The following is a 22125-nucleotide window of genomic DNA, read 5'->3' as shown; positions in this document are numbered from 1 at the left end:
AAACTTCAGATATTCGTCGTAAATGTTTCCCAGAAATTTACAGAGCCCGGTACACCAATATGGCGGCCGGAATATAGTGTAAACATCTGGAACTTACTTTGGCTTTCTAGGCGACTGATTAGCAGTACTAAACAAACAAGCATTTACATAAGCACTTTTCCTAATGCTCTAACTTCTAAAAAGGCTCAAAATCATGAGATGAGTATGTATTTTTCAACAAACTCGATCGTAACCTTGTGTCACGCAACCTCCATAAGCCTGAAATTCAAAATGCTCTGGTTTCCAAACGAAGCACGCTAATTGTAAACAGAAATAAATATACCGCCTCTTATGCCTGATGAGGATAAAAACACGTCACGTGAAGACGATCTATTGAATTAGAAGTCTTAGAATAGCACATACTTGTAAACATTCTCGAAATCCCGATGGCAACAGTATCAAACATCTATCAAACAGCTAATTGTCAAGGCTTCGGCGAAGAGCAAGCGTTGGCATTGCTTGGTCATGAAGCTGAACTTCTTAACTATAGCTTGGAATTTGGGCTTCTTAGAATACTCAAGTAGTCATTTCCGAGGAATTAAAGCCAAAATACGGCCAAGGAAAAATTAGAAAATAATTTTTTTTCAAATTTCCTGTTTTACAGAGTGATGAAGCGTTGTAGGCTTGTGGGTCTACTTAGGTGACAGCGTCTTCTGTAATAGTTGCTTCATGGTTAGATATTAGTTTAAAACTTTAGACGAATGTCGAGGAAAAGGTTGTTGTTATTCATCGTGGTAGATGCAATAATAAAGTGTATTATCGTTTGTCACACGATGTAGTCACTTTAGATGTAGATCGCGACGTTTCGACTGCTTACTGCTAGTCTTCTTCAGGCGATAAGGTCGATAAACTCTGAAACGGAATGGACACATATCAGAGACGGTTTATAATAAGATCAGACCCCGACACAAACAACCACCTAGGATCTATGGTTTGCCGAAGATCCACAAGGCCGACACACCGCTTAGGCTAATTGTGTCGTGTGTCAACACCTTTGCATACGACCTGTCTGCTTTCTTGGCTAACGTATTATCTCCTCTTTCAGGTAACTCGAACTTCACGGTAAAAAACTCAACTGACTTCGCCTCCATCATCACCAGTGAAGAGATCCAGGACCACGAGATCATGGTGTCTTTCGACGTAGAGTCACTGTTTACCAATGTACCGATCGAGGGCGCCGTACAAGCCGCGCTACAAAAAATGGAGAACGACGCAGGCCTGGCTGACCGCACGACACTTACACCAGTTCAAATCGCGGACCTCTTGGATTTCGTATTAAGATCTACGTACTTCCAGTACAACGGATCGATTTACGAACAACGAGACGGCGCAGCCATGGGGAGCCCTGTATCAGCGGTTATTGCTAATTTCTACATAGAGATATTTGAAGAACAAGCAATAGAGTCCGTACCTTGCAAGCCTAAGATCTGGAAACGCTACGTAGATGATACTTTCACCATCCTGGATCGGGACAGAGTTGACGAGTTCCTGCAACACCTAAACAGTCAACAACCATCAATCCGTTTCACCATGGAGATCGAGAATAACAGCAAGATCGCTTTTCTCGACACGTCAGTTTATAGAGAACCTGATGGCCGCCTTACCACCAGTGTCAACAGGAAACCAACACATACTGATCAGTACCTAGCGTATGATTCACACCACCCTCAGTCAGTAAAGCGCGGTATTGTGAAGTGTCTGTACGACCGGGCTAAACGTCTCGTGACAAAACCATCTAACGGATATCCCTCCTCGTTTGTACAGAAAATCACAAAGGCACGAACAACCCCAAGAAGAGAGCCCGTCGCGGAATTTAAATCCACCGCCGTTTTACCTTATGTCCAAGGAGTTTCGGAGTCTCTCCGTCGCTGCCTAGAACAACAAGGCATTCGCACCGTCTTCAAGTCCGACACGACACTTGGGTCACACTTAGTGCGACCAAAGGACACCGTCAACCCGGCTAAACAAGATGGTGTTGTCTACAGGATTCCCTGTGAGTGCGGCAAAGTCTACATCCAAGAAACAGGGAGATCTATACAGGAGAGGATCAAAGAACACGACAGGGATATACGACTCTCCCGTACTCAGACCTCCGCCGTTTCTGAACACACCCACGAGACCGGCCACTATCCTATCTGGAATGAGGTCAAGTTTATTGATCGAGATCCTCACTGGTACACACGTAGGGTCAAGGAAGCTATTCACATAAGACTTCACCCTAATAACATCAACAGGGATAGTGGAATTGAAATTCCTGAAGCATGGATGCCCACGATCAAAAAACACAACAGGAGGACGGTACAACAGCGGACCACTGAGGGAACAGCTACTCGTCGGAACAATGGAACAATAGGAGGATCGAAATGCACCAATCACAGCCGACCTTTGTGATAGAAAGATACCGTGCAATCAGTCGACCTTATCGCCTGAAGAAGACTAGCAGTAAGCAGTCGAAACGTCGCGATCTACATCTAAAGTGACTACATCGTGTGACAAACGATAATACACTTTAGACGAGTGGCGTTAATGGCTGATAAAATGTGATTAACTATAACACCGAAATATCAATGTTTAACAAAGGAGGATATGTAGCGTATGTTGCACTGATCATAATTTTACTGAGAATTGCAAAGAAATGCAAGCCAAGTCGTGTTTTGATGATTTAGTGGTGATATTCATAACGTCGTAGTTAGCAACCGGCAAAATTTAGTCGAAAGTATGAAAAAAGAGCAAGTTGTAAATAAGCCATTATTTATAAGATGGCTTTAATAAAAACATCGGTATTCACGTACGCCAATTCCCTATTCACACCATCCCACCATCCATGCCATTCCTTATTTTTTGATCGGGATCATTCGCGGTCCAATATGGGGATCATTTCCGGTCCGGGATCATTTGTGGTCTAATTTGGGGATCATTTGCGGTCCGGGATCATTTGCGGTCCTGGGATCATTTGCGGTCCTGGGATCACTTGCGGACCCGTACAGTGTACTCTCATAAACAACAGCTATTGCCCAATGGTGACGCCAAACGTCTACGTTTCGCAGTACTTTTATATAAAACTTGATAGAAACTTAATTTTGGACGTTTTCTCTACTTAGTGACTTTAACATAGACATTATTTTTGTAGTAAATAGCAATCCTACCGCCTTGACAAATGTGAGAATTTCCAGGAATGAATGAAACGCCTTCTGGACAGAAACATCGGTAGCCATGGGGATTCTGAAGACACAGGTTACTACATCCTCCATTTAGGTTTGAACAACTGTTTGGCCCTTGGATGGAATGGTTGTCGATGAGTTACGCATAGAGACAACAATGACCCTCTGTAACAAAATAAATTAAAAATATGTGCTTTCTCGTTACCTTTAAACAGCTTCTGGGAATCGTAGAGGCGCAAACCCATGGGCCTTGTTATTCCTTTCCATTCCTTATCAAATCGACCAGGTTTGGTATTGTACTCGATGACGCTTTTTCGCACCCAGTCTGTCCAATACAGAATGTCGTCATGAACAGCGAGCCCAAATTGGTGAAAGAACCCTCCGCCAACAGGGTTGTAAAGCAAAAATACAACTTTCCGATTGTTTTCTTGAAAATCTATCTTTTCTATCCTATCCAACCTGGCATCACACCAGTAGAGAACTTTGTTTTTTAGATCGAGGGAAATTGCGTTTATCCAAACTATTCTAGAGCTTACAAGCACTTTTCGTGCAGTACCATCCATGTTCGCTCGTTCTATCTTCGGTGATGATCCCCAGTCAGTCCAAAACATGATGCTGCAACAAACGGTTGATAAATGTTGTTATTGAAGTTTGATTTGCTCATTTAAGAACCTCCCAGGGAGGAGTGGGTATCTTTTGCGGACATCTAGATTACGTTTATCCTCAGTAACTCAGTTTTTCGGTCGGGATTTTTTTCGGTATTCTGGGAAAATGCAATACGTAAGCTGTTGAGACAAAAAAAATGCGTTTTCATAAGATAGCAGGTCTCGATCATTCCCTATTTTTAACCAAAGAGATCCTATGGATGCCGTTCAGCTAGGTAGTCTCTATCGACAAATATACCTTCCTGCTATATCGAGGGCGATCGATCTTGGTTTCTCAATATTTGTTGTGATGAGACCTCTCCTAGATGATCCATCCAATCTCGAAACTTCGATTCTTTCTGTGCCAGCGTCTGACCAGTACATGTTTCTTCCAATCCAATCAATGGCTAACCCGTCAGGAATTTGTACATTCTGTTGGACTATAACTTCTACAGATGATCCATTAAGGAACGCCCTAACGATTGCTTTCAATCGACCGTCTGTCCAGTAAACCTTGCTTTCAGCTGGATCATAATCAATAGCGATCGGATACACGATTTTACTCTCAATTTGCAAAGCGTTGCATGGTCTGCCAGGTACTGCCAGAGGAATCTTGTAAATTTTACCAGAATAAGAACCAGTGAAAAGAAGAAATTTGTCGGAGCTTGACTTATGGAAAGATTCTGTAAACGCAAGGAAGATAACACGTAAGTGTCATCTTTGATCAACTTTTACCCGTTTGGAAAATAAAGTTTGGTTTGAAATATTAGCCGAATGCATGGAGAAATGAATGGATTTTTTATCATAAAACAAATAAAAAGGCCTCGACTGTGCTCCGTTCTGCTGTAAAGCCATAGGGTAGGGTAGGGTAGGGCAGGGTAGGGTAGGGTAGGGTAGGGTAGGGTAGGGTATGGTATGGTATGGCATGACCTTGTACGATATGCTATGGTATGGTACGGTACGGTATGGTATAGTACGTTATGGTATGGTACGTTATGGTATGGTATGGTACATGTGTGGCATCGTATGGTATGGTACATGTATGGCATCGTATGGTATGGTACATGTATGTCATCGTATGGTAGGGTTGGGTATAGCCTAATGCGGTATGGCATGATTTTCTCCTATTTTGTTTTTTTCTCGAGATAGTGTTTATAAAATACTATCTCGACCACAACCCATGACACCTTGAAGTTCGTGGAGATGTTTCGTTGGGAGTGGTATTGTTGTTTAAACAAGTGATATATCAAAGTCTTTTGTTTGATATAATACTTAAAACGTTACGAGATGTAGGAGGTTGGCCATTTGGCTCTTCACAAAGAGTGCTCGTGGTGTTGAACTCGGAACAACCAAGTATAAAACAGGTAGTAGCATGGTGGAGGACTTGGACCCGAGTTCCCCAGATTACATATCAGTGCCCTACTGACAACTCGGCCACGTTGCCGATACCTCACATTTATTCTGAACTACACGTCTCACTGAAATAACTGCGATACACTTACCATAGTCACAGTTCTTTCCATCGGGAAGAAGAGAAACACCTGTTGGACATGCGCACTTGTACCCAGTAGGGTTCAAGAGGCAGAAATCACTGCAGAGTCCATTGCGAACACTGCAAGGGCTGCGATCTTCAAGAAATAGGTTTTTAAATGTCTTTAGTTATTGGTTGCTGTTTACAGGAAGAACACAACGTCGTTACGAAAAGGCCAATGGGTCGTTTTCGCATTCTCAGTGTTGGACTCGAACTAGCTTGCATCTGAGACCAATGCAGCAAGTCTTTTCAACTGCAAATACATTTATATTTTTTTAATGATATTCCCCCGAATATGAACCTCCATTGACAGCTAGTTCCAGTCCAATACCGATAATATGAATATGGCCTATTTTCAGAAACTAGGCGTAGCCGATAGTGTTAGGACAACTCAGGTTAGGCTAATCGTTCCTGTCCTAGAATTGAGAAGTTACTGAGCAGCTAAGACTTAGAGAAGTTACTGAGCAGCCTGACCTGACATGACAATGGGCTGACCTGACATGACAATGGCGACCTGCCACGTTTATGCCTTGCTGGTCTTATTCGCGTGGTTTTCTTTACCCACGACGCTTCCAATTAGGACCAAAATTTCAGATACAACCTACTTCAATTTGATAACTATTTCCGTGGACCAAAGTTGCCCTTTCAAGCAGAGACATGTAATCGAAGACCTACTTTATAACAGCCAAAGCGACTGCGGACGACGCCATCTTCACGTCGACTTCGCGTATAATCCTGTCCGAAAGAGATATTTACGAAGAAAATTCATATCCAGGAAAACATTATACTACTCGAATGCTGTGGCAACACACAATATTCTACTCCTAAGAGGGGGAGACGTGGAAAGTAATCCTGGCGACAAACCTAAATGTTCGGCGTGCCAAAGAACTATCGCCGTGAACCACCGTTCATCGATGTGTTCTTCTTGCCACAGTAATTATCATATTAAATGCGGCGGTTTTTCCATCAGTCAACGCAGAGATCTGCTCGGTTCAACTAGTTTATCAGAGCCATGGATGTGCAATTGCTGCAGCCTAGGAACTTTACCATTTTCTACCAAGTCTCCTGAAGAATTGATCTCCTTATTTGTGGACCCAGCAAAACCCGATTTGGACAACTCAGCGGCAAGCGACTCGCTGTCATCCCAATCACCGTTTGAATGGTTTACTACGAACATTACCGGTTACTATAAGAAAAACTTGAAGATTGGCCACCTCAACGTCAACAGTATCTTCGGTAAGTCGGACGAAGTCATCAATCTACTCGACAAATGCGCCTTCGACATCCTGTTTATCAGTGAAAGTAAGATCGATGAATCTGTCTCTACTTCTTTATTTACTCACTCGCAATATCGTATCATTCGACGAGACAGAAAAAAAGGAGGTGGAGGATCACTCGTCTATATCAGATCAAACGTAACGGCCCGTCGACAAGTTAAATTTGAGCCTGAAGGTATCGAATCGATCTGTTTAGATGTAAAGGGGTGCGCTAATAACTGGTTTCTAGTATGTGCTTGCTACCGCTCCCCTGGTAAATGCAAAGTCAAGGATTTTATTCCAGCCTGTGCGTCAGCAGCAGAGAAAATGTACGTCAAACGGAAAGAAGTCATGTTTATCGGGGACTTTAATATGAACATGCTTGAATCACCTGATAACCCAAATGGCCCTAATAAAGATCTGACCAAGTTCAGCCAACAATTCTGTCTAACGAATGTTATTCACGAGGCTACAAGAACAACTAATTATTCAAGAACTCTACTTGACACTGTTTTAACATCACACCCTGAGAGATTGGCGACAAGTGGAATTTTGCAAGTCGGGATTAGCGATCACGACCTGATCTTTGTTGTGAGGAAACAAAAGCTACCGAGACCTAAGGCAAGAACAATAGAATTCAGATCCCTGAAGTATTTGGACTCGAACACATTTCTTTCTGATCTCAGAAACGTCCCCTGGGACAGCGCTTATATTTATGACAACATCGATGATATATGGGCACATTGGTCTGGCCTATATAAACAAGTCCTAGGCGAGCACGCACCTGTAAAACGAATACAGCTTCGTAATAACCAATTGCCGTGGATCAGCCCAGACATTCAAAAGCAGATTCGCATACGAAACCGACTCTACAAGAAATTCCGTCGCGCGCCAACAGACTCAAACTGGTGTAAGTACAAAGAACAACGGAACAGAGTTACAGGTCTAAAGAGAAGAGCAGTCAAAAATTTCTGCGCCGATGCAGCCTCAGGAACATCATCTGCTGGTTTATTCTGGAAAAAGATGAAACCTCTTCTTCCGAACAACAAATCTAACACTGATGGCACAGCTAACATCCATCTTCTGGATGATGGGAAACTCGTATCTAATCCCAGCAACGTATTTAACGACTTCTTTGTAAATCCAAGAATACAGGACTCAGCCTTGAGCTTAACGGAAGAGAATTTCGGCGACCATCCTAGCATAGCAGCAATTAAAAGCAAATCATACAACCTTGACTTTGCTTTTAAGGAAATCAACAAGGAAACCGTAACCAACTACGTATTAAAAATGAATGCCAAGAAATCCACTGGCCCCGACGGTTTCTCTCCAAAGATTGTTAAACTTTCCGCTATAGCCGTGGCTACTCCGTTAACGTCTTTGTTTAATTACTGTATTCGCACGAGTACTCTGCCCAAAGAATGGAAAATGAGTAATGTCACCCCCATCCATAAGAAGGGCGATGTGACCGATAAAAACAATTACCGACCAGTCAGCGTTATCTCTGCAATCTCTAAACTATTTGAGAAAGTGCTGTTCGACCAGATGTACGCCTCCTTTGCACCAATTTTCTCGCCCAACATGTCGGGTTTTCTTAAGGGACACTCCTGCGCTACAGCGTTGATCAAATTAACAGATGATTGGAGACGCGCACTTGGTGAAAAAAAAGAAGTGGGTGTAGTTGCTATCGATCTCTCCAAGGCCTTCGACTGCATTTGCCACAATCTGCTGCTAGCAAAGTTAAAAGCGTATGGCTTGCAAGAACCAGCCCTACAACTTTTAAGATCATTTTTGCATGACCGTAAACAAAGGGTAATATGCAATAATACGTGTTCTAGCTGGTCACTTTTACAGTGCGGCGTCCCGCAGGGAAGTCTCCTTAGCCCCTTACTGTTTAACATCTTTATGAACGACATACACGAATCTGTTTCCGTCTCTTCCCTCCGCCTCTACGCGGATGATACAACCGAATATATGGTGGACGAAAGTCCTCTTGTACTTCAACACGTCTTAAATCAAGACATGGAAAAACTATCTACCTGGCTTAACTACAACTATCTTCAAGCCAACGGGGGCAAGACACAAGCAATGATTCTTGGGAATTCAACATACAATTACGATTTGGAGTTTGATGGCACCTTAATCGATATCAAAGAACATTTAAAGATCCTTGGAGTATGTCTGGACAATAAGTTATCTTTCAAAGAACACACAAATGTAATGCTGAAAAGAGTATACGCTAAGATTGCCGCACTTCGTCGCCTCAAGCGCTTAGTACCCATAGATACTTTATTACTTTTATACAGGAGCTTTATAATACCGCATTTTGAGTATTGTAATTCTTTACTGATTGGTATAGGTAAAACGCTCAACAAAAAAGTGGAAGACGCTAACTACTACGGTCTACGAACAGTAATGAACACGGGGAAAACTTCTAATTATGAGTCATTACTCAAACTGCTGGGCATGAGAACGCTAGAACATAGACGTATTGAACAATCTCTGATAATATTTTTTAAGTGTTTTAAAGAAAATGGCCCACGTTATATCACCAACTTATTCAAGCCCCGGGTCACGCCATACAATCTTAGAAGCAGCGGGCTAAACGTAGAACAACGCCCTTACAATAGTAGATTCTTCCACGGCTCGTATTCTTATATCATCTCTAGAATTTGGAATCAGTTACCGCCGGCAGCAAAAAATGCAGCAAACGTTCCAGCTTTTATCAATCATCTTAATACAATAAACTTTGGTGGGTGCCAATGCAGTTCTTGTCTTAAATGATTCCTTTATATGTTGTATTTTTATCGTTTTTTAATATTGTATTTTCAACGCATATTTTTTAAGATATTAATAGTATGATAATTTTGTATTTCTTAATATATAGTTTTTAAATCTTTTTTTTTAACATGTATGTCAAACACTTTTATCATGAGCCCCTGGCTCGGTAGACTTGGGCAACCACTCCCCGTGTTCTTGATGTAAAATAAATTACCTTACCTTACCTTACCTTAAGAAAGCTGGGCATCGATAGGAAACGATATCGCTACATCTCATGAGTGCTGACCGCCAAATCGACCCACTCCCAACACTCGTGAATATGTCAGCAACCGTTTCCGTTCTTCCATGTCTCATTATATTTTGGTATACTAATAATATACTACAAGGGGTCTACAGCCGTGTCTAAAGTTCTTCTGAACAAATACGTTTGTCGACAAGAAATGGCACCAAGAACTGCGAAATAATTTCACAAAAATGCCCTTCTACAATTGCAAGGATATTCATTTTGTATACTCATTTTGGGGAGAAACCAATCAGATCTCTGATCAATGTTCTGTAGGTTGAGATTCCACACGATTGATATTTTACAGCTCTCCGAGATAACATGGTTTTATGTTTGATAATGATTCACATAATGTGTGATCTTGACGTTTACTTTTCACCTATAACATATACTTTAGAAAATGGCATAAATCAACTCAAAATTACTCCAAAACTTTGTTGAGGTACTACACTAAAATACCGAATAATTGCAAATGGAAATTGGTAATTTAAGGGAGCTGAAAATAAATGCATACCATTACGAATATATAAATGATAGAACGCTTACCAGGAGATGAAGCGGCTGCGTCATAAACGAAAAGATCCATTGGTATTTTTAGTCCATAGGCAAGAATTTCCTTTTTCCCTCTACTTGTTGAAACACGTGAGATCGTTTTTGTTTTCCAGTCTGACCAGTATAACCAGTCTCGGTTCATTGCCAGCCCAAAAGGAGATACATCAGTTGTAAAGGAAAGAATGACTCTTCTGTTTCTATTGTTTAGGTCGAATTCCTCGATCCTGTCTAGTTTGGCGTCTATCCAATATAAACGGTTGGAAGAGTGGTCCATAGTCAACCCATTAGGTGCGCCTAAGTTTTCGTTCACAATGATTCGTCTGGCTGTGCCGTCCATGGCAGCTTGTTCAATTTTCGGATTCTTCCCTACATCAGTCCAATACAGAAGCCTTTGACAGAATAAAAACAAAAAAAGTTGTATACATTTCAAACACATCTACGTAAATCGGGAGTCGCGGTGACCTCATGGTTAGTGCGTACGACTCCGGATCATGCAGTCTGGGCTCGAGGCCTAGCCTGGGACATTGTGTTGTGTTCTTGCAGGGTAGGACACTTTACTCTCACAGTCTCTCTCTCCACCAGGTGTATATATGGGTACCGTCGAATTTAAAGCTAGAGGGGGGAGGGACCCTGCGGTGGACTGGCATCACATCCAGAGGGAAGTATAAACACCCCTAGTCGCTTTATGCTACAGAAGCCGTAATACGCTCCGGCCTGATGGGCCACTTGGCTCGTAAGCAGACTTAACTTACGTAGATTACGCACGGTTTTAACTTTATTCCTGTTATTCTTTCTGAGCTGGGATCTTTGCTAGGAGGAGACGGTGGACGGCATTTCTTTAACTCTTTCAAACTATTTTCAGTTTTTCGAAAATCAAAAGTCATTTAAACTACAAACACAACTATTTTAGCGGCATCATTTCGCGAGATACTGCTTTGTCATTAAAACGTTTTCATTACAAACGTCTGTGATTATGGAGGAACATTAGCCAAGGCCTAAAAGGACGTCTGAGTGTTTATTGTGCTGGCTGAAAACGTTTTTGTATTAGAGCATCAAGAAAAAGGCGGATATTCTGACTTGCAATCTTAACTCGATATTCTGTTTGAAGTTCTGGTATGAATGCTAACTTGTTATCTAGACTCGAGATCCATCTCAGGGGAATCTTAAAATCGTGACATGAAACCTATATGTATAGGAAAACCCCATTTTAAATGGGATGTATTCATATGATTGTTTGCTTTTTTTGTATTATGAAATAAAGTCGAACGGTCAATCCTATGCTGAAGCAAGTCATCAGCATAGATGTTTTGTAAGGAAAACTATAAGTTCGTGGATCTAGCATCTCTTGACAAATTCGGAGCTAGTTGCCTACAAAATGCTGATGAACGGCGCATTCAACACCGGAGACGAAAGAAAAATTCTTAGAAGTAAAAAGCCAATGGCCGTCAAATTTTCCACGATAGACTTAATAATAATAATAATAATAATAATAATTTATTTCTAGCGCATTACATTAAAAAATCTCAATGCTCTTACAGAATATAACTGAGAAAAACGATAACGAAACCAATATAAGGAAAATATATTAAATTCTAATGGATGATAAAATACTAAAATTCATTAAATACTAAAATTCATCATAAGATACTAAAATTCATTATAGAAATACTAAAGATCAGTATTAAACAAAAACGTTTTAAGCTTAGTTTTAAACGTATCCACTGATGGGGCATTTCTCACATCAAGTGGGAGGCTATTCCACAGTGCTGGCGCACAAGATGAAAAAGCGCGTCCCCCGTAGGTCTTTGTCCTAAACACCGGTATGTGCAGTCTTAGGTGATCATTATTTGAACGAAGACACCTTATCGGTTGACGAAGATTAATACGATCCGCCAAGTCACAGGGTGCTAAACCGTTTAAAATTTTGTAAGTAAAAAGTAAAATCTTAAAAATGAAACGCTTGCGCACGGGCAGCCAGTGAAGCTTGCGGAGGATTGGCGTGATGTGATCCGCTCTCCTCGTTTTTGTAACCAGCCGGGCGGCCGAGTTCTGAACACGTTGACTTAACGATTTATATCTTATATATCTCTACGCTCGAGGATGGGCATAGCTGAGAGTTATTGTTGGAGTAGATACTACGGTCGCAATATTCAAACCAATCACACATTGGTTAGTTACTCAAAAGCTTACCCGCGTCGAATGTCAAGAATTATTGCTATCGGTGTGTCAACGCCATCTGTAATCAACACTTTCCTCTTGGTTCCATCAACTCGACCAACCTCGATTCTTTTAGTTCCCGAATCTGTCCAGTAGAGATTTCTTCCAGCCTTGTCAATTGCCATGCCAAGCGGGCTTATTACATCACAACTGAACAGAATCTTCAGAGAAGTGCCATTAGAAAAGGCACTAAGGATCATACCCTGTAGAATATCGGACCAATACACTCTGTCCTCATGGGGAACGTAATCGATCGAAGCTGGTTGCTGAATTCCAAAGTGATAGAGTAACACTTCAGAAGTTAATGAGCCACCAGTTAAATCAATCAGAGTCGTAGTCTTATTTCGAGCGTCAGTGTAAACCAAAGCTTTGTTGAAACCTGAAATAGGATCAAAAAAATATTTAAAATAAATCTAGAGGATCTCCCTTCTCATCGGTGTAGATGCCACTTGGGGTGAAGACGGTTTGACTCCCCCCCCCCCCCCCCCCCCGCACCCCTAGAGGGAGGCTACCTGAATGGTGAAACTACTCATGTGATTCGTTATACCGAATATACGCGATTTATAACTCCAAGACTAATAATTAAACTGTCACAATAAAGGTCGCTAATGTACTTAATGAAGAGAAGCATACCTTTTAATGGTCTCGCCCAGCGTTCACCAGTGAATACGAATAAAATAAACGAGGATACGACCAAAACGTTCCTCATTACTTTGCTGTTGGTCTGTTTTCTCTAAAGAGGAAATATATTAAGAAATGAGGAGCAATCTTTTAAAACGCGTTGGTAAGACCTCTATGGCAATATAGACATATTTTGATATTGTTTGGTAGAACCCACGAACAAGAGACTATAATAGTCTCTCGCAACAAATTAATAGATAGAATTTGGATTTTCTGCCTTGAGCTCTTGGATACAAAGAATTGTTTTGCATTGTTAAGAGTTACGTTAGTGCAACAAATGTCGTAATGCCAAAATAACTGGGTTACTTTCAATGACTAAGCTTTCAGACTGTTCCACCAGTCCCAAGCATATGATGCTCTTCATAATTGCTCTCTCGATACATGATTTATGTGCTTGTTGATTAGTTCACTAACTACCCGCTTTTCAAATTTGAGCATCCAATCAAAGATTCATACGGTGAGTACTTTGTCGAGATCTCTCTGCTTGACAGTAATATTGGCTATTGAGCCGGTACAAAACGGTATTTTCATTGGTGGTCAGTACAAATCACAAAAACAAGTTGACGTAAATAATTGGAATATAAGAAAAATTGCTTTTGCTGAGGATCCAGGCGTATTTCCCCTGGAAACTTTCACAATTTCGTTGGATTCCATGATCTCAGTCACTTGGGAGTCCTGACATGCAGTTTTTATATGTTACAAGTTAGAGAGACAATTTACAAGAAGGTGTAGATCTATGAAGTGGTGTGATGTGTTCAGTTTTCCATAAACCACCCTGGCCAAATACCCTGCAAATACCCCCAGTATGCTTTCCTTTGGGATCATCTTCTTTTATTTTTTCCCATAACTTCTCAGCAGTCGGAATTACATAAATATTTAAATCCAATTTACCTATTTCTAGCGTGATGAAATGGCTACATATCGTCAGGGGCACCCAACGGATCGTTCCGGTAAATTATTATCTGTTGGGAAGACCTTTAATCTTTTCCGATTTTCTTAAGTACAACTGTCAACTCAAACTTCCGGGATATGAGAAATATGGTGCCTGTTGTTTTTGGATTGATAAATATGTCGTTTTGGGTACGAGACTGAAGACCAGCTATGATTTTTGGAAAGGCAACACCTGCTAACGTTTTCAGGAAAATGGACAAAAAAGCGGTAATAAATTCGAGAAGACTCAAGTTCCTTTAGAATGACCGAACTCCAGACATGTAGCCTAAGACAGCGTGGACGTTTAGGGTCCCTGTCTCGTATCCTCTTAAATCATGAAATATAACAGGAGCTTTGCTTGAGAATTTACGGTTTCAATTACATTCTTTATGAGCTGGGCCGTGGTATAAGCCTGTTACATAAAAATGATCTCTATTTCATTCTTAACCTGATTATATTCAGTATTGCATATGCAGCAGTGTGTTGCGATTTCTTAAATCCATCCTCTACATTGGGGTCATTATTTTATGAATTTTACTCTCTTTTTTTTTTGTTTTTCATAATAGCAACGTACAACTTTATAGCCATAGCTACTGTAGAATGTTTCTGATTAATAAAGGTAATAGGACTGAGTGGAGTCCAATTCGGTCTGTAATCATACGAGTGATTAACAAAATCGGACGACCGCGAAGCGGGAGTCCGATTTGTTAATCACGAGTATGATAACAGACTGAATTAGACGACACCATGTCCTGTTAACAATTAATCAAAACTATGACAAAATTCGAGAAACGAACAAACCATCGATTGAGCGCTGAACGATTAAACGTCGTTATGAATTCTGAAAAACACAGCAGTTTACTCAACAAACTGCACCGCAACAGCACGCGCAAAATGACGCGTACTGTCCAATTACAAGCGTGACGCGTACACTGTCTAATTAATGCTCAAATCGGGCTGCTGATAGCCAATCACGTTCGAGAATTTTGTTATAGTTTTGATTGATGTAAAAATAAGTAAAAAATATGTATGTATGTTTCAGGTATCGTGTCTGATACGACTCGACTCGACTCGTGTACGATACTTGAAACAAAACACATAACTCCAACAGGCTCAGCTAGTTGATGCACCAATTATTTGTTGTTGGACAAAACTTTGACTTCACACAAACGCATGTCTGGTGATTACTGTCCATCGTTACTGAAATTCCTGCTGTGTCTAGGTTTGGCTAAGAGAGTTGTACGCTTGTTGAAGGTTTATACAATTTTTATGAAATTGAGCAGGAAGAAACTCAGTGAAACTCATCAGTGCTCCTGATTTTTATGAGACAAAGCACACCCCACGAAGCATAGGACATTTTCCAGACTGGGTAACTGACATTACAACTCTGCACCATCTTCGAGTATTGATGCATTGTCGGAAAATTATCGCTTATTATTATGTAGATATTGATGAAATACCGGGACTTTTCTTGTTCCTAAAATTTTATCTCTTCATCGCGCCAGGAATGATACTACTTTTTATCTCTCATAACTGAAGATATTGATGTCACAATGGTTACGGACATGTGTAATGTTTCCTTCAACATCATTGAAATTGAAGCTGACTTTTTTTTAATATGATTAACATTTTCTTGAGAAGCGATCGCGCTTGCTTTATCTTTACGTTTTGTTGAAATGGTTGTCATATTAAATTAAACACTTAATTTCCAATAAAATTCCCGGTCTCTGTTTAGGTGACTATTGATTTCGGTGCTTTTAAAATGGAGTGGTTTGTGACACTTGACAGTTTGCGACATATGACAGTTTGAATTGGATGGGTTCCTTCGATTCCTTAAAATTTGAGAAAAATATCAGACTGCCGGTCATTTAGTGATTTGAAAACCTTGACCGGCTGCCGGTCATTTAGCTACTTATATGCGTGGTATTTCCATGCAAAACGCCCATTAGACGACGCGCGCTGAATCAACGGAAATTCTGGCCTTTGAACTCAACAAGATCGCATTTCCCTAAGGAAACAGAACATTTTTCGGTGGATTTGTCCCGCCAGACGCTTGTTCAGTTTTGACCTCTTTTTACACCGGAGTCACTATTTTTGTGGGGTCTACAAAACCATTAATTTTGTGCAACAAGGTTACGTTGTTAAACAGTGTGTTAATATAGTTGTTTACCTAAAATGTAAAGAGAGATAGTACATCAATAATAAAAGGAAACCAGCAAAGAGGTCTCTGTTTGACTATATGGAAATTCGTGACTACACTTAGCAAGTCAGTGCCGTGTGTCTCTACGGTGATATTAAGAACGTTTCAATAAAAATTTTTCTTCCCTTTTTTTTTCCTGATAAGCAATTAGCATCAGTACGTTCCAACAAAAGGATATTAGCTCGGGATCGATGTTCACAAGATATTTTAGTTGAGCTCATCACTCATAATGGGTACTTACGACTTAGTTAATACACGTACACTATTTAGATTAATGAGAGCCGTGCTCCTTCTAAAGTTTTGAAAATTTCCATATTTATGCCGAAAGAGGCTATCGAAGTGGCACAACTGAGATCACCCTGCAATGTAACCGATTCTTCTACCATGTAAACAAAAGCTCTTCAACAGGAGAAAGCTTTGGTATCATGATCTGCCGTGAATAGCGTCTGCTGCCTTTCGCTTTATTTCTGTCTGGCGATCTGATTGACCTTTGGGTAAAATTTTTGAAACAGTTTTGCTGATAATGAATGATGTATCCAGCTGCATTAGGTTGAACATCGAATTTTGTTGCGTTTTGAATGTCCAATATAAATTAGATCCCGTGAACGCACGTATTAGCTTGACAAACTGCGTTTTATTAAAGTAAACATAAAATAAGAATCACAAGATGTGTCATTCAAGTTGCATGTCTCAAACGTGTCTTAAACTTGCGCTGAAAAAGGGGAAATTCCGGTCACAGCTTTTAGTTACCAAGTGACTCTCTTCTTTTATTGCTCTAGTAGAAAACATGGCTTTGGCACTTCCATTATATAAGTGAATCAGTTAAATTTTTGGAACTGATTTGCACTGAGGTTTCTACTGACAAGTGCTCTTCATCCAAAGCATGGATAAAGTTTTCGGTGAGATTGTTCTACTCTCGTGCCCGCATGCAAATTGCAGTTGAAAACGAGTCACGGCTGGAAATTATGCAGATTTTGGTTCAAAACAATACGAAGAAAAATAATAGGAAGTCATTTACTGCGTCGGGTTTTTGACAGGAGAGATCTAAAATGTACCTTGATGGGGGAAGAAAAAAAATTGATCAGACTTCCTTCATCAGTGTTGAAAAAATTGTCACCATTTCTTGAAATTGGCTCCAGCTAAACCCGCCTATTTTACTGCGGCAAATCTGGTTCTGACGTGATTTTACTCAATGTCTGGCGCCAATATTGGTGGAAGCAAACATTTATTGTCTTTGGCTTTCTACAAATGCACCAAACTTGAGGAAAAAAAACAAAAAAATATTCGAAGTTGGGTGTTCCCCACCAGGAATGTCTGAGGTTTTTTATTTCAAAAAAATGTTTCGATCATCAAGAAATCCCTTTAGATTGTTATGAGAAATCAACATTCAACAATTGCTTTAGAAACAATCCATTTAAAAAGTAAACATTACAGTGTTCCACAGTCTGGCAGTTTCTGAAAGAATTTTTTTTTTAGTTTGCGCAGATGTTCTGAAACTAATGTTTGTCACTCCCTAGCCTGAGCAGCTGACGTTTATTTGCAGCCCATCCCCACTTCTCTCCATTTTTGGCTCATCCCAGTCGCGCTCGTTTGCTCGCACCCTTGCTCGATCTCCACGCCTGGAAAATGAAAAGGAAACGTCGGCTACGCAGGCTAGGCTCTCAGCGGAAAAATAATTTCAACCAGGCTCGTTCATTTCATTACCAGTGTTGTAACAATCACATTAATATGACAAATTTGAAACTTACGCATTAACCAATTTTTGCAAGAAACCAAAGACTCAACTTCAACGTAACTTTACTACTTTCATCTTTTTTTCTTGATTTTTATGTGCTTCTAAATATGTTATTTCACTGGTTGGATACAGTGGACCGGGAGAGTTCATGAATTGCTGCTTTTGTTGTGCTTATTTCTTTACAGTAAATAAACAACAGACTCAATTATTGCACCTTAAAACATCAGCAATTCCAAAGATAGGGCTAACTAGGCTTCTGAAATTCCCCAAATGAATTTCCTGCCTGTATTCGTTTGAAGCCATTCTGGACATAACGAAACAAATGCTTCTGGTAAAATATTCCATCTCACTATACCCATGTTATAAATAATATTTGTAGAGGGTAACTGCATGTAAACAAGCCGATCTCTCTTTTTCCTATGATTATATGTCAACATGAAAGGTGCAAAGAAATGTTTTATTAATCGAAGAATAAAATAGAAGAATACTGATCTTTTGTCGAGCATTTGACTGCAGTCACTCTGGGAAACAATTAGCCTGAGTTATCAGTCATGAATGATTTTCCTTTTGTTTTTGATACTCTCACAGGTGCCTTGGCAGTTGGATTGGAATTACAATGTGCAAGAAACGGAATCAACATCAATGAATAAGAATGTGCAAGAAACGGAAATAGTAAAAAATCTTTTCTGGACAGTGTTATCCTTGAAAAATAGGCAGAACAACAAGCATGAATTTTGTTTACATTCACGAATCATTGATTGCGACAAGGTGTGGGCTTACAGCCCTCTAGACACCTGTCGTTACTGTATTAGCTGATCATATGTAGTTTAGGTCACGTGATCTAAAATAAAAATCCTCACGAAAATGTGGCAATTGTGGCAGATATGCTCCTTCCAAAATCTCGTGTCCAGTGCAAGGAAACACCTGCAACTCTTTCGAAAAAAATGCTTATTTTGCTCATGTTTGTACATCAAAAATGCATACCGTGGCCTCCTTGGAAACTGATGAAAACACCAGTGAACGTTTAGACGATTAACCATCAAGAAAACTGGAATGGAAAACTCGTGGAGATGATAACCGACTCAGGTCGGTGCATCTGCCAATCGTCTGGATGAAATTACGTTTGAAAGAGATTTACTCCGATGGATCTAAAACCCCTTTTCCTCTGCTAGGAACTCACACTGCAATTGTGAAATCCAGTAATGCCAGCACATCCGGTCAATGATCCTCAATTACTCGATGTCAAAAAAGAAAATGTGAACCTTCACAGTAACCACACTGCTTTGAAGCTGGGCCTGACTGCGGTCTCTTTTAACACTGCTACTCTGGACAACAATAAGAACACCCCAGAGTTTTAAAGCTATGAATATCTTTGTTTGGAGGCACGGGAAAGGTACAGAACAAAGACATTAAACCATCCACTGACCCTGATCTGAAACCCCGAGAACAGCCCATCGGCGAAGTCCTTTTCATACTGGAGAAGACTGTTAGAATCGCTCAAGAGACTTCAGAAATTACATGTAAAAATCATTGAAAAGGTTGAAGGACCAACACCCTAGGTTAGTCCTATTGTCGCCGCCCCCAAGAAATCTAGAAAAGATAGAAACAAAACAATCAAGAGAGAAGAACATCTAATGCCAGCTATTTATGACCTTATCGCTGACTTGCCTGGTGCAACCCATTTCAGTAAATTTCATCCGCGTTCAGGATAAAATCAGCTCGAGATAGCACCTGAAAGCAGTTCAGCCAGTACACATGTCGATCAAAGAAGATGCAATTGAGTGTCTGCTATTTGAAATTTAGAGAACTCCTTACTGGCCTTCTAGGATGTAAAACCTATCAGATAACATCATTGTATTCGGAAACGCTACAACACAGAAAGAAGCTTCGTTGCGTTCTTTATAGGCTCCAAGAAGACAGTTTACACCTGAGCAAGGACAAGTGCGAGCTCTTAACGACCAAAATCAAGCTCTGTGGTCACATTTACAGCTCTAGTGATCTGAAACCCGATCCAGAGAAAGTTGAAGCCATCCGCAAAGCAAGTGAAGATTAGCACGACAAGTGAAGTGTCTACTTTGCATGGCGCAGTATGTATCTTGATTCGTACCATCACAACCCCAGTGTGCCTGCAGACGCGACAGAACATTCCTTGCAAATGAGCTCAAATGGAACGACAAGAACAAAGAGCATTGAATGAGTTGAAAGAACCCCTTGTTGGAGATTCAGTTATGTCTTATTTTGATCCAAGAAAGAAGACCGTTTGGTCTTGGTTATCTTCTGATATAAAAAGGCGAAGTTCTTAGTTATGCAGGTCATGCCGTGAGTGGTGTTGAGAGCCGCTATTCCCAAACGGTGAGATGGTTGATGTAGTATGGGGACCGACATCCTGAAAAGTGACAATGGCCTGCCATTTCATGGTCACTTAAAACCTTTTCTGACTGCCAGGATTCAAACATGGAGGAATAACACTGTATTGGCTGAGGGCAAATGAAGGAGCTGAAGGCCTAATGCTTACCCCCGAGAAATCCATTAGAATCGCCCACCTAGAAGGTGAAAATTGGAAGCAAGAATTTAACGAGTTCTTACGAAAGGTAGCTTTATCAGGGTCCCAAAGGAGTTTAGGGCTCCAGAGCTCCATAGCACCTACTTGAAGTCTCCGGTTTCCACTTCTCAGACTGTTATCTAGTGGGCTGCAGTCCCAATGCAATCAGGGAATAAAGAAAATTCAAAATTCAGCGTTTTTTCATTTTTGTTCTGTCTTTCTTTCGTAATGAATGGCGGGAAAATAATGATCATGTGGCCATTCCTTAGGCCTGTCCACAAATATCACGTAAATCAAATCTTCAGCTATTTAGTTATTTATTTTAGCAAATTTTCAAAATTATACTTTTCCAAGATGTTGCGTGACGTCAAAAGTTAGGCCAATTTCGTGGACCAGAAAGTCAATCTGGTACGTGGATTTACCTGTCCAAACTACTTTACTGGTTAAAAGAATCCCTTAAGGTACGGTCATCCCACTGAAATAGAACCTGCACTGAGATTTTTGTCAAACTTTGCCTATTGATTGTTTATATTATAGGAACTTAAATTTAAAATAAAAATGAGGAGTCCTCATGTTTGTTTGGGAGCAACAGCACCTTGCTTGTACCCAATAAATCCTTATAATAGCACCATGATTATAGTCACGATTACTTGTGAAATTCACGTTTCCGACGATTGTTTCTTGTTCTACACTGAGAATTGGCTCATATTTATTTTACATAGAGAAATTTATTACTCAATTCGAAACAACAGAAAAAAATGATAGGTCACCAAACTCGTTTTCGAGGAAATGACAATTTACCTCTATGGTCCAACCGTAAAGAAAAAGCCGCCATTTTTTAATGCGCGCGCGCTAATCACGTGTGAAATTATGCGCAGTAAGGATGCGCAGTGCAATACTGGGGAATGACCTTGAGCTAAGTTTGTTTCGCAAATCTCGCTTAGGTAAATAAAACAAAATAAATTGAGAGCGTCTCAAAGACTAGACACTTGAGGTAATCGCCTGACCTTCTACCTTTCACGCCGCGATCATTATCTCCAACATCGATCCAGAAATGCTTGCCTGTGGGTCTAATCTCTGCAGTAAAATAGTCTTTAGGTCTCTAAGATCAGTTAATATAGTTGAAAATACGTATCAGGCTACAAACGAGCATTTTAAGCAGATGTTTGTTTTTTAATAAGAAATCATACATTTGGCGTTTGGCGACTACAGACAACACTCGCAACGAAATATCTTATATTATAAAATAACTGAGATACTACGCACGCTCTGATTGGTCAATAGAGCTGCTAAACCTATGTTCTATGGTACCGGTAAACCACGGTTCCCGATCTATGGCAGCTCTACGCGGGAATTAGAGATATCCGAACTTTAGCGATAACAAATGTAATAAGCAGTTTTGCCTTTCACTTGCTGAGATATCAATAACACGAATATCTTTTTTATTCAACATAGAAATTTGCAAGGAAAAAAAAGACAAGAAGTTGGTCGTCATATAAAGCTTTATCTGTTTTTTCCACGGCAAAAATTCTACGCCGATTCCGGTTACGCTTGAGATTAAAATTAAGGAAGT

General features: G+C 40.3%; 1 protein-coding gene across 2 annotated transcripts in view; it reads right to left on the bottom strand.

Moving 5' to 3' along the window:
• LOC145501834 (uncharacterized) overlaps positions 1-22125 on the bottom strand; it is a 43383-nt gene that overhangs the window by 16401 nt on the left and 4857 nt on the right. For both annotated transcript variants that reach the window (XM_081481221.1, XM_081481220.1), the window contains exons 3-9: positions 13098-13197; positions 12438-12843; positions 10242-10636; positions 5347-5472; positions 4104-4527; positions 3406-3815; positions 3186-3314 (exon numbers count right to left, since the gene is read on the bottom strand). In XM_081481221.1, coding sequence (XP_081337347.1) covers positions 3186-3314; positions 3406-3815; positions 4104-4527; positions 5347-5472; positions 10242-10636; positions 12438-12843; positions 13098-13173 — 1966 coding nt within the window. In that variant the 5' untranslated portion in view covers positions 13174-13197. The remainder of the gene's footprint in view (positions 1-3185; positions 3315-3405; positions 3816-4103; positions 4528-5346; positions 5473-10241; positions 10637-12437; positions 12844-13097; positions 13198-22125) is intronic.

This window comes from Orbicella franksi, chromosome 10 (genome assembly GCF_964199315.1).
Source record: "Orbicella franksi chromosome 10, jaOrbFran1.1, whole genome shotgun sequence".
Taxonomy (NCBI): Eukaryota; Metazoa; Cnidaria; class Anthozoa; order Scleractinia; family Merulinidae; genus Orbicella; species Orbicella franksi.
This window is presented reverse-complemented; position numbering and strand designations above follow the sequence as displayed.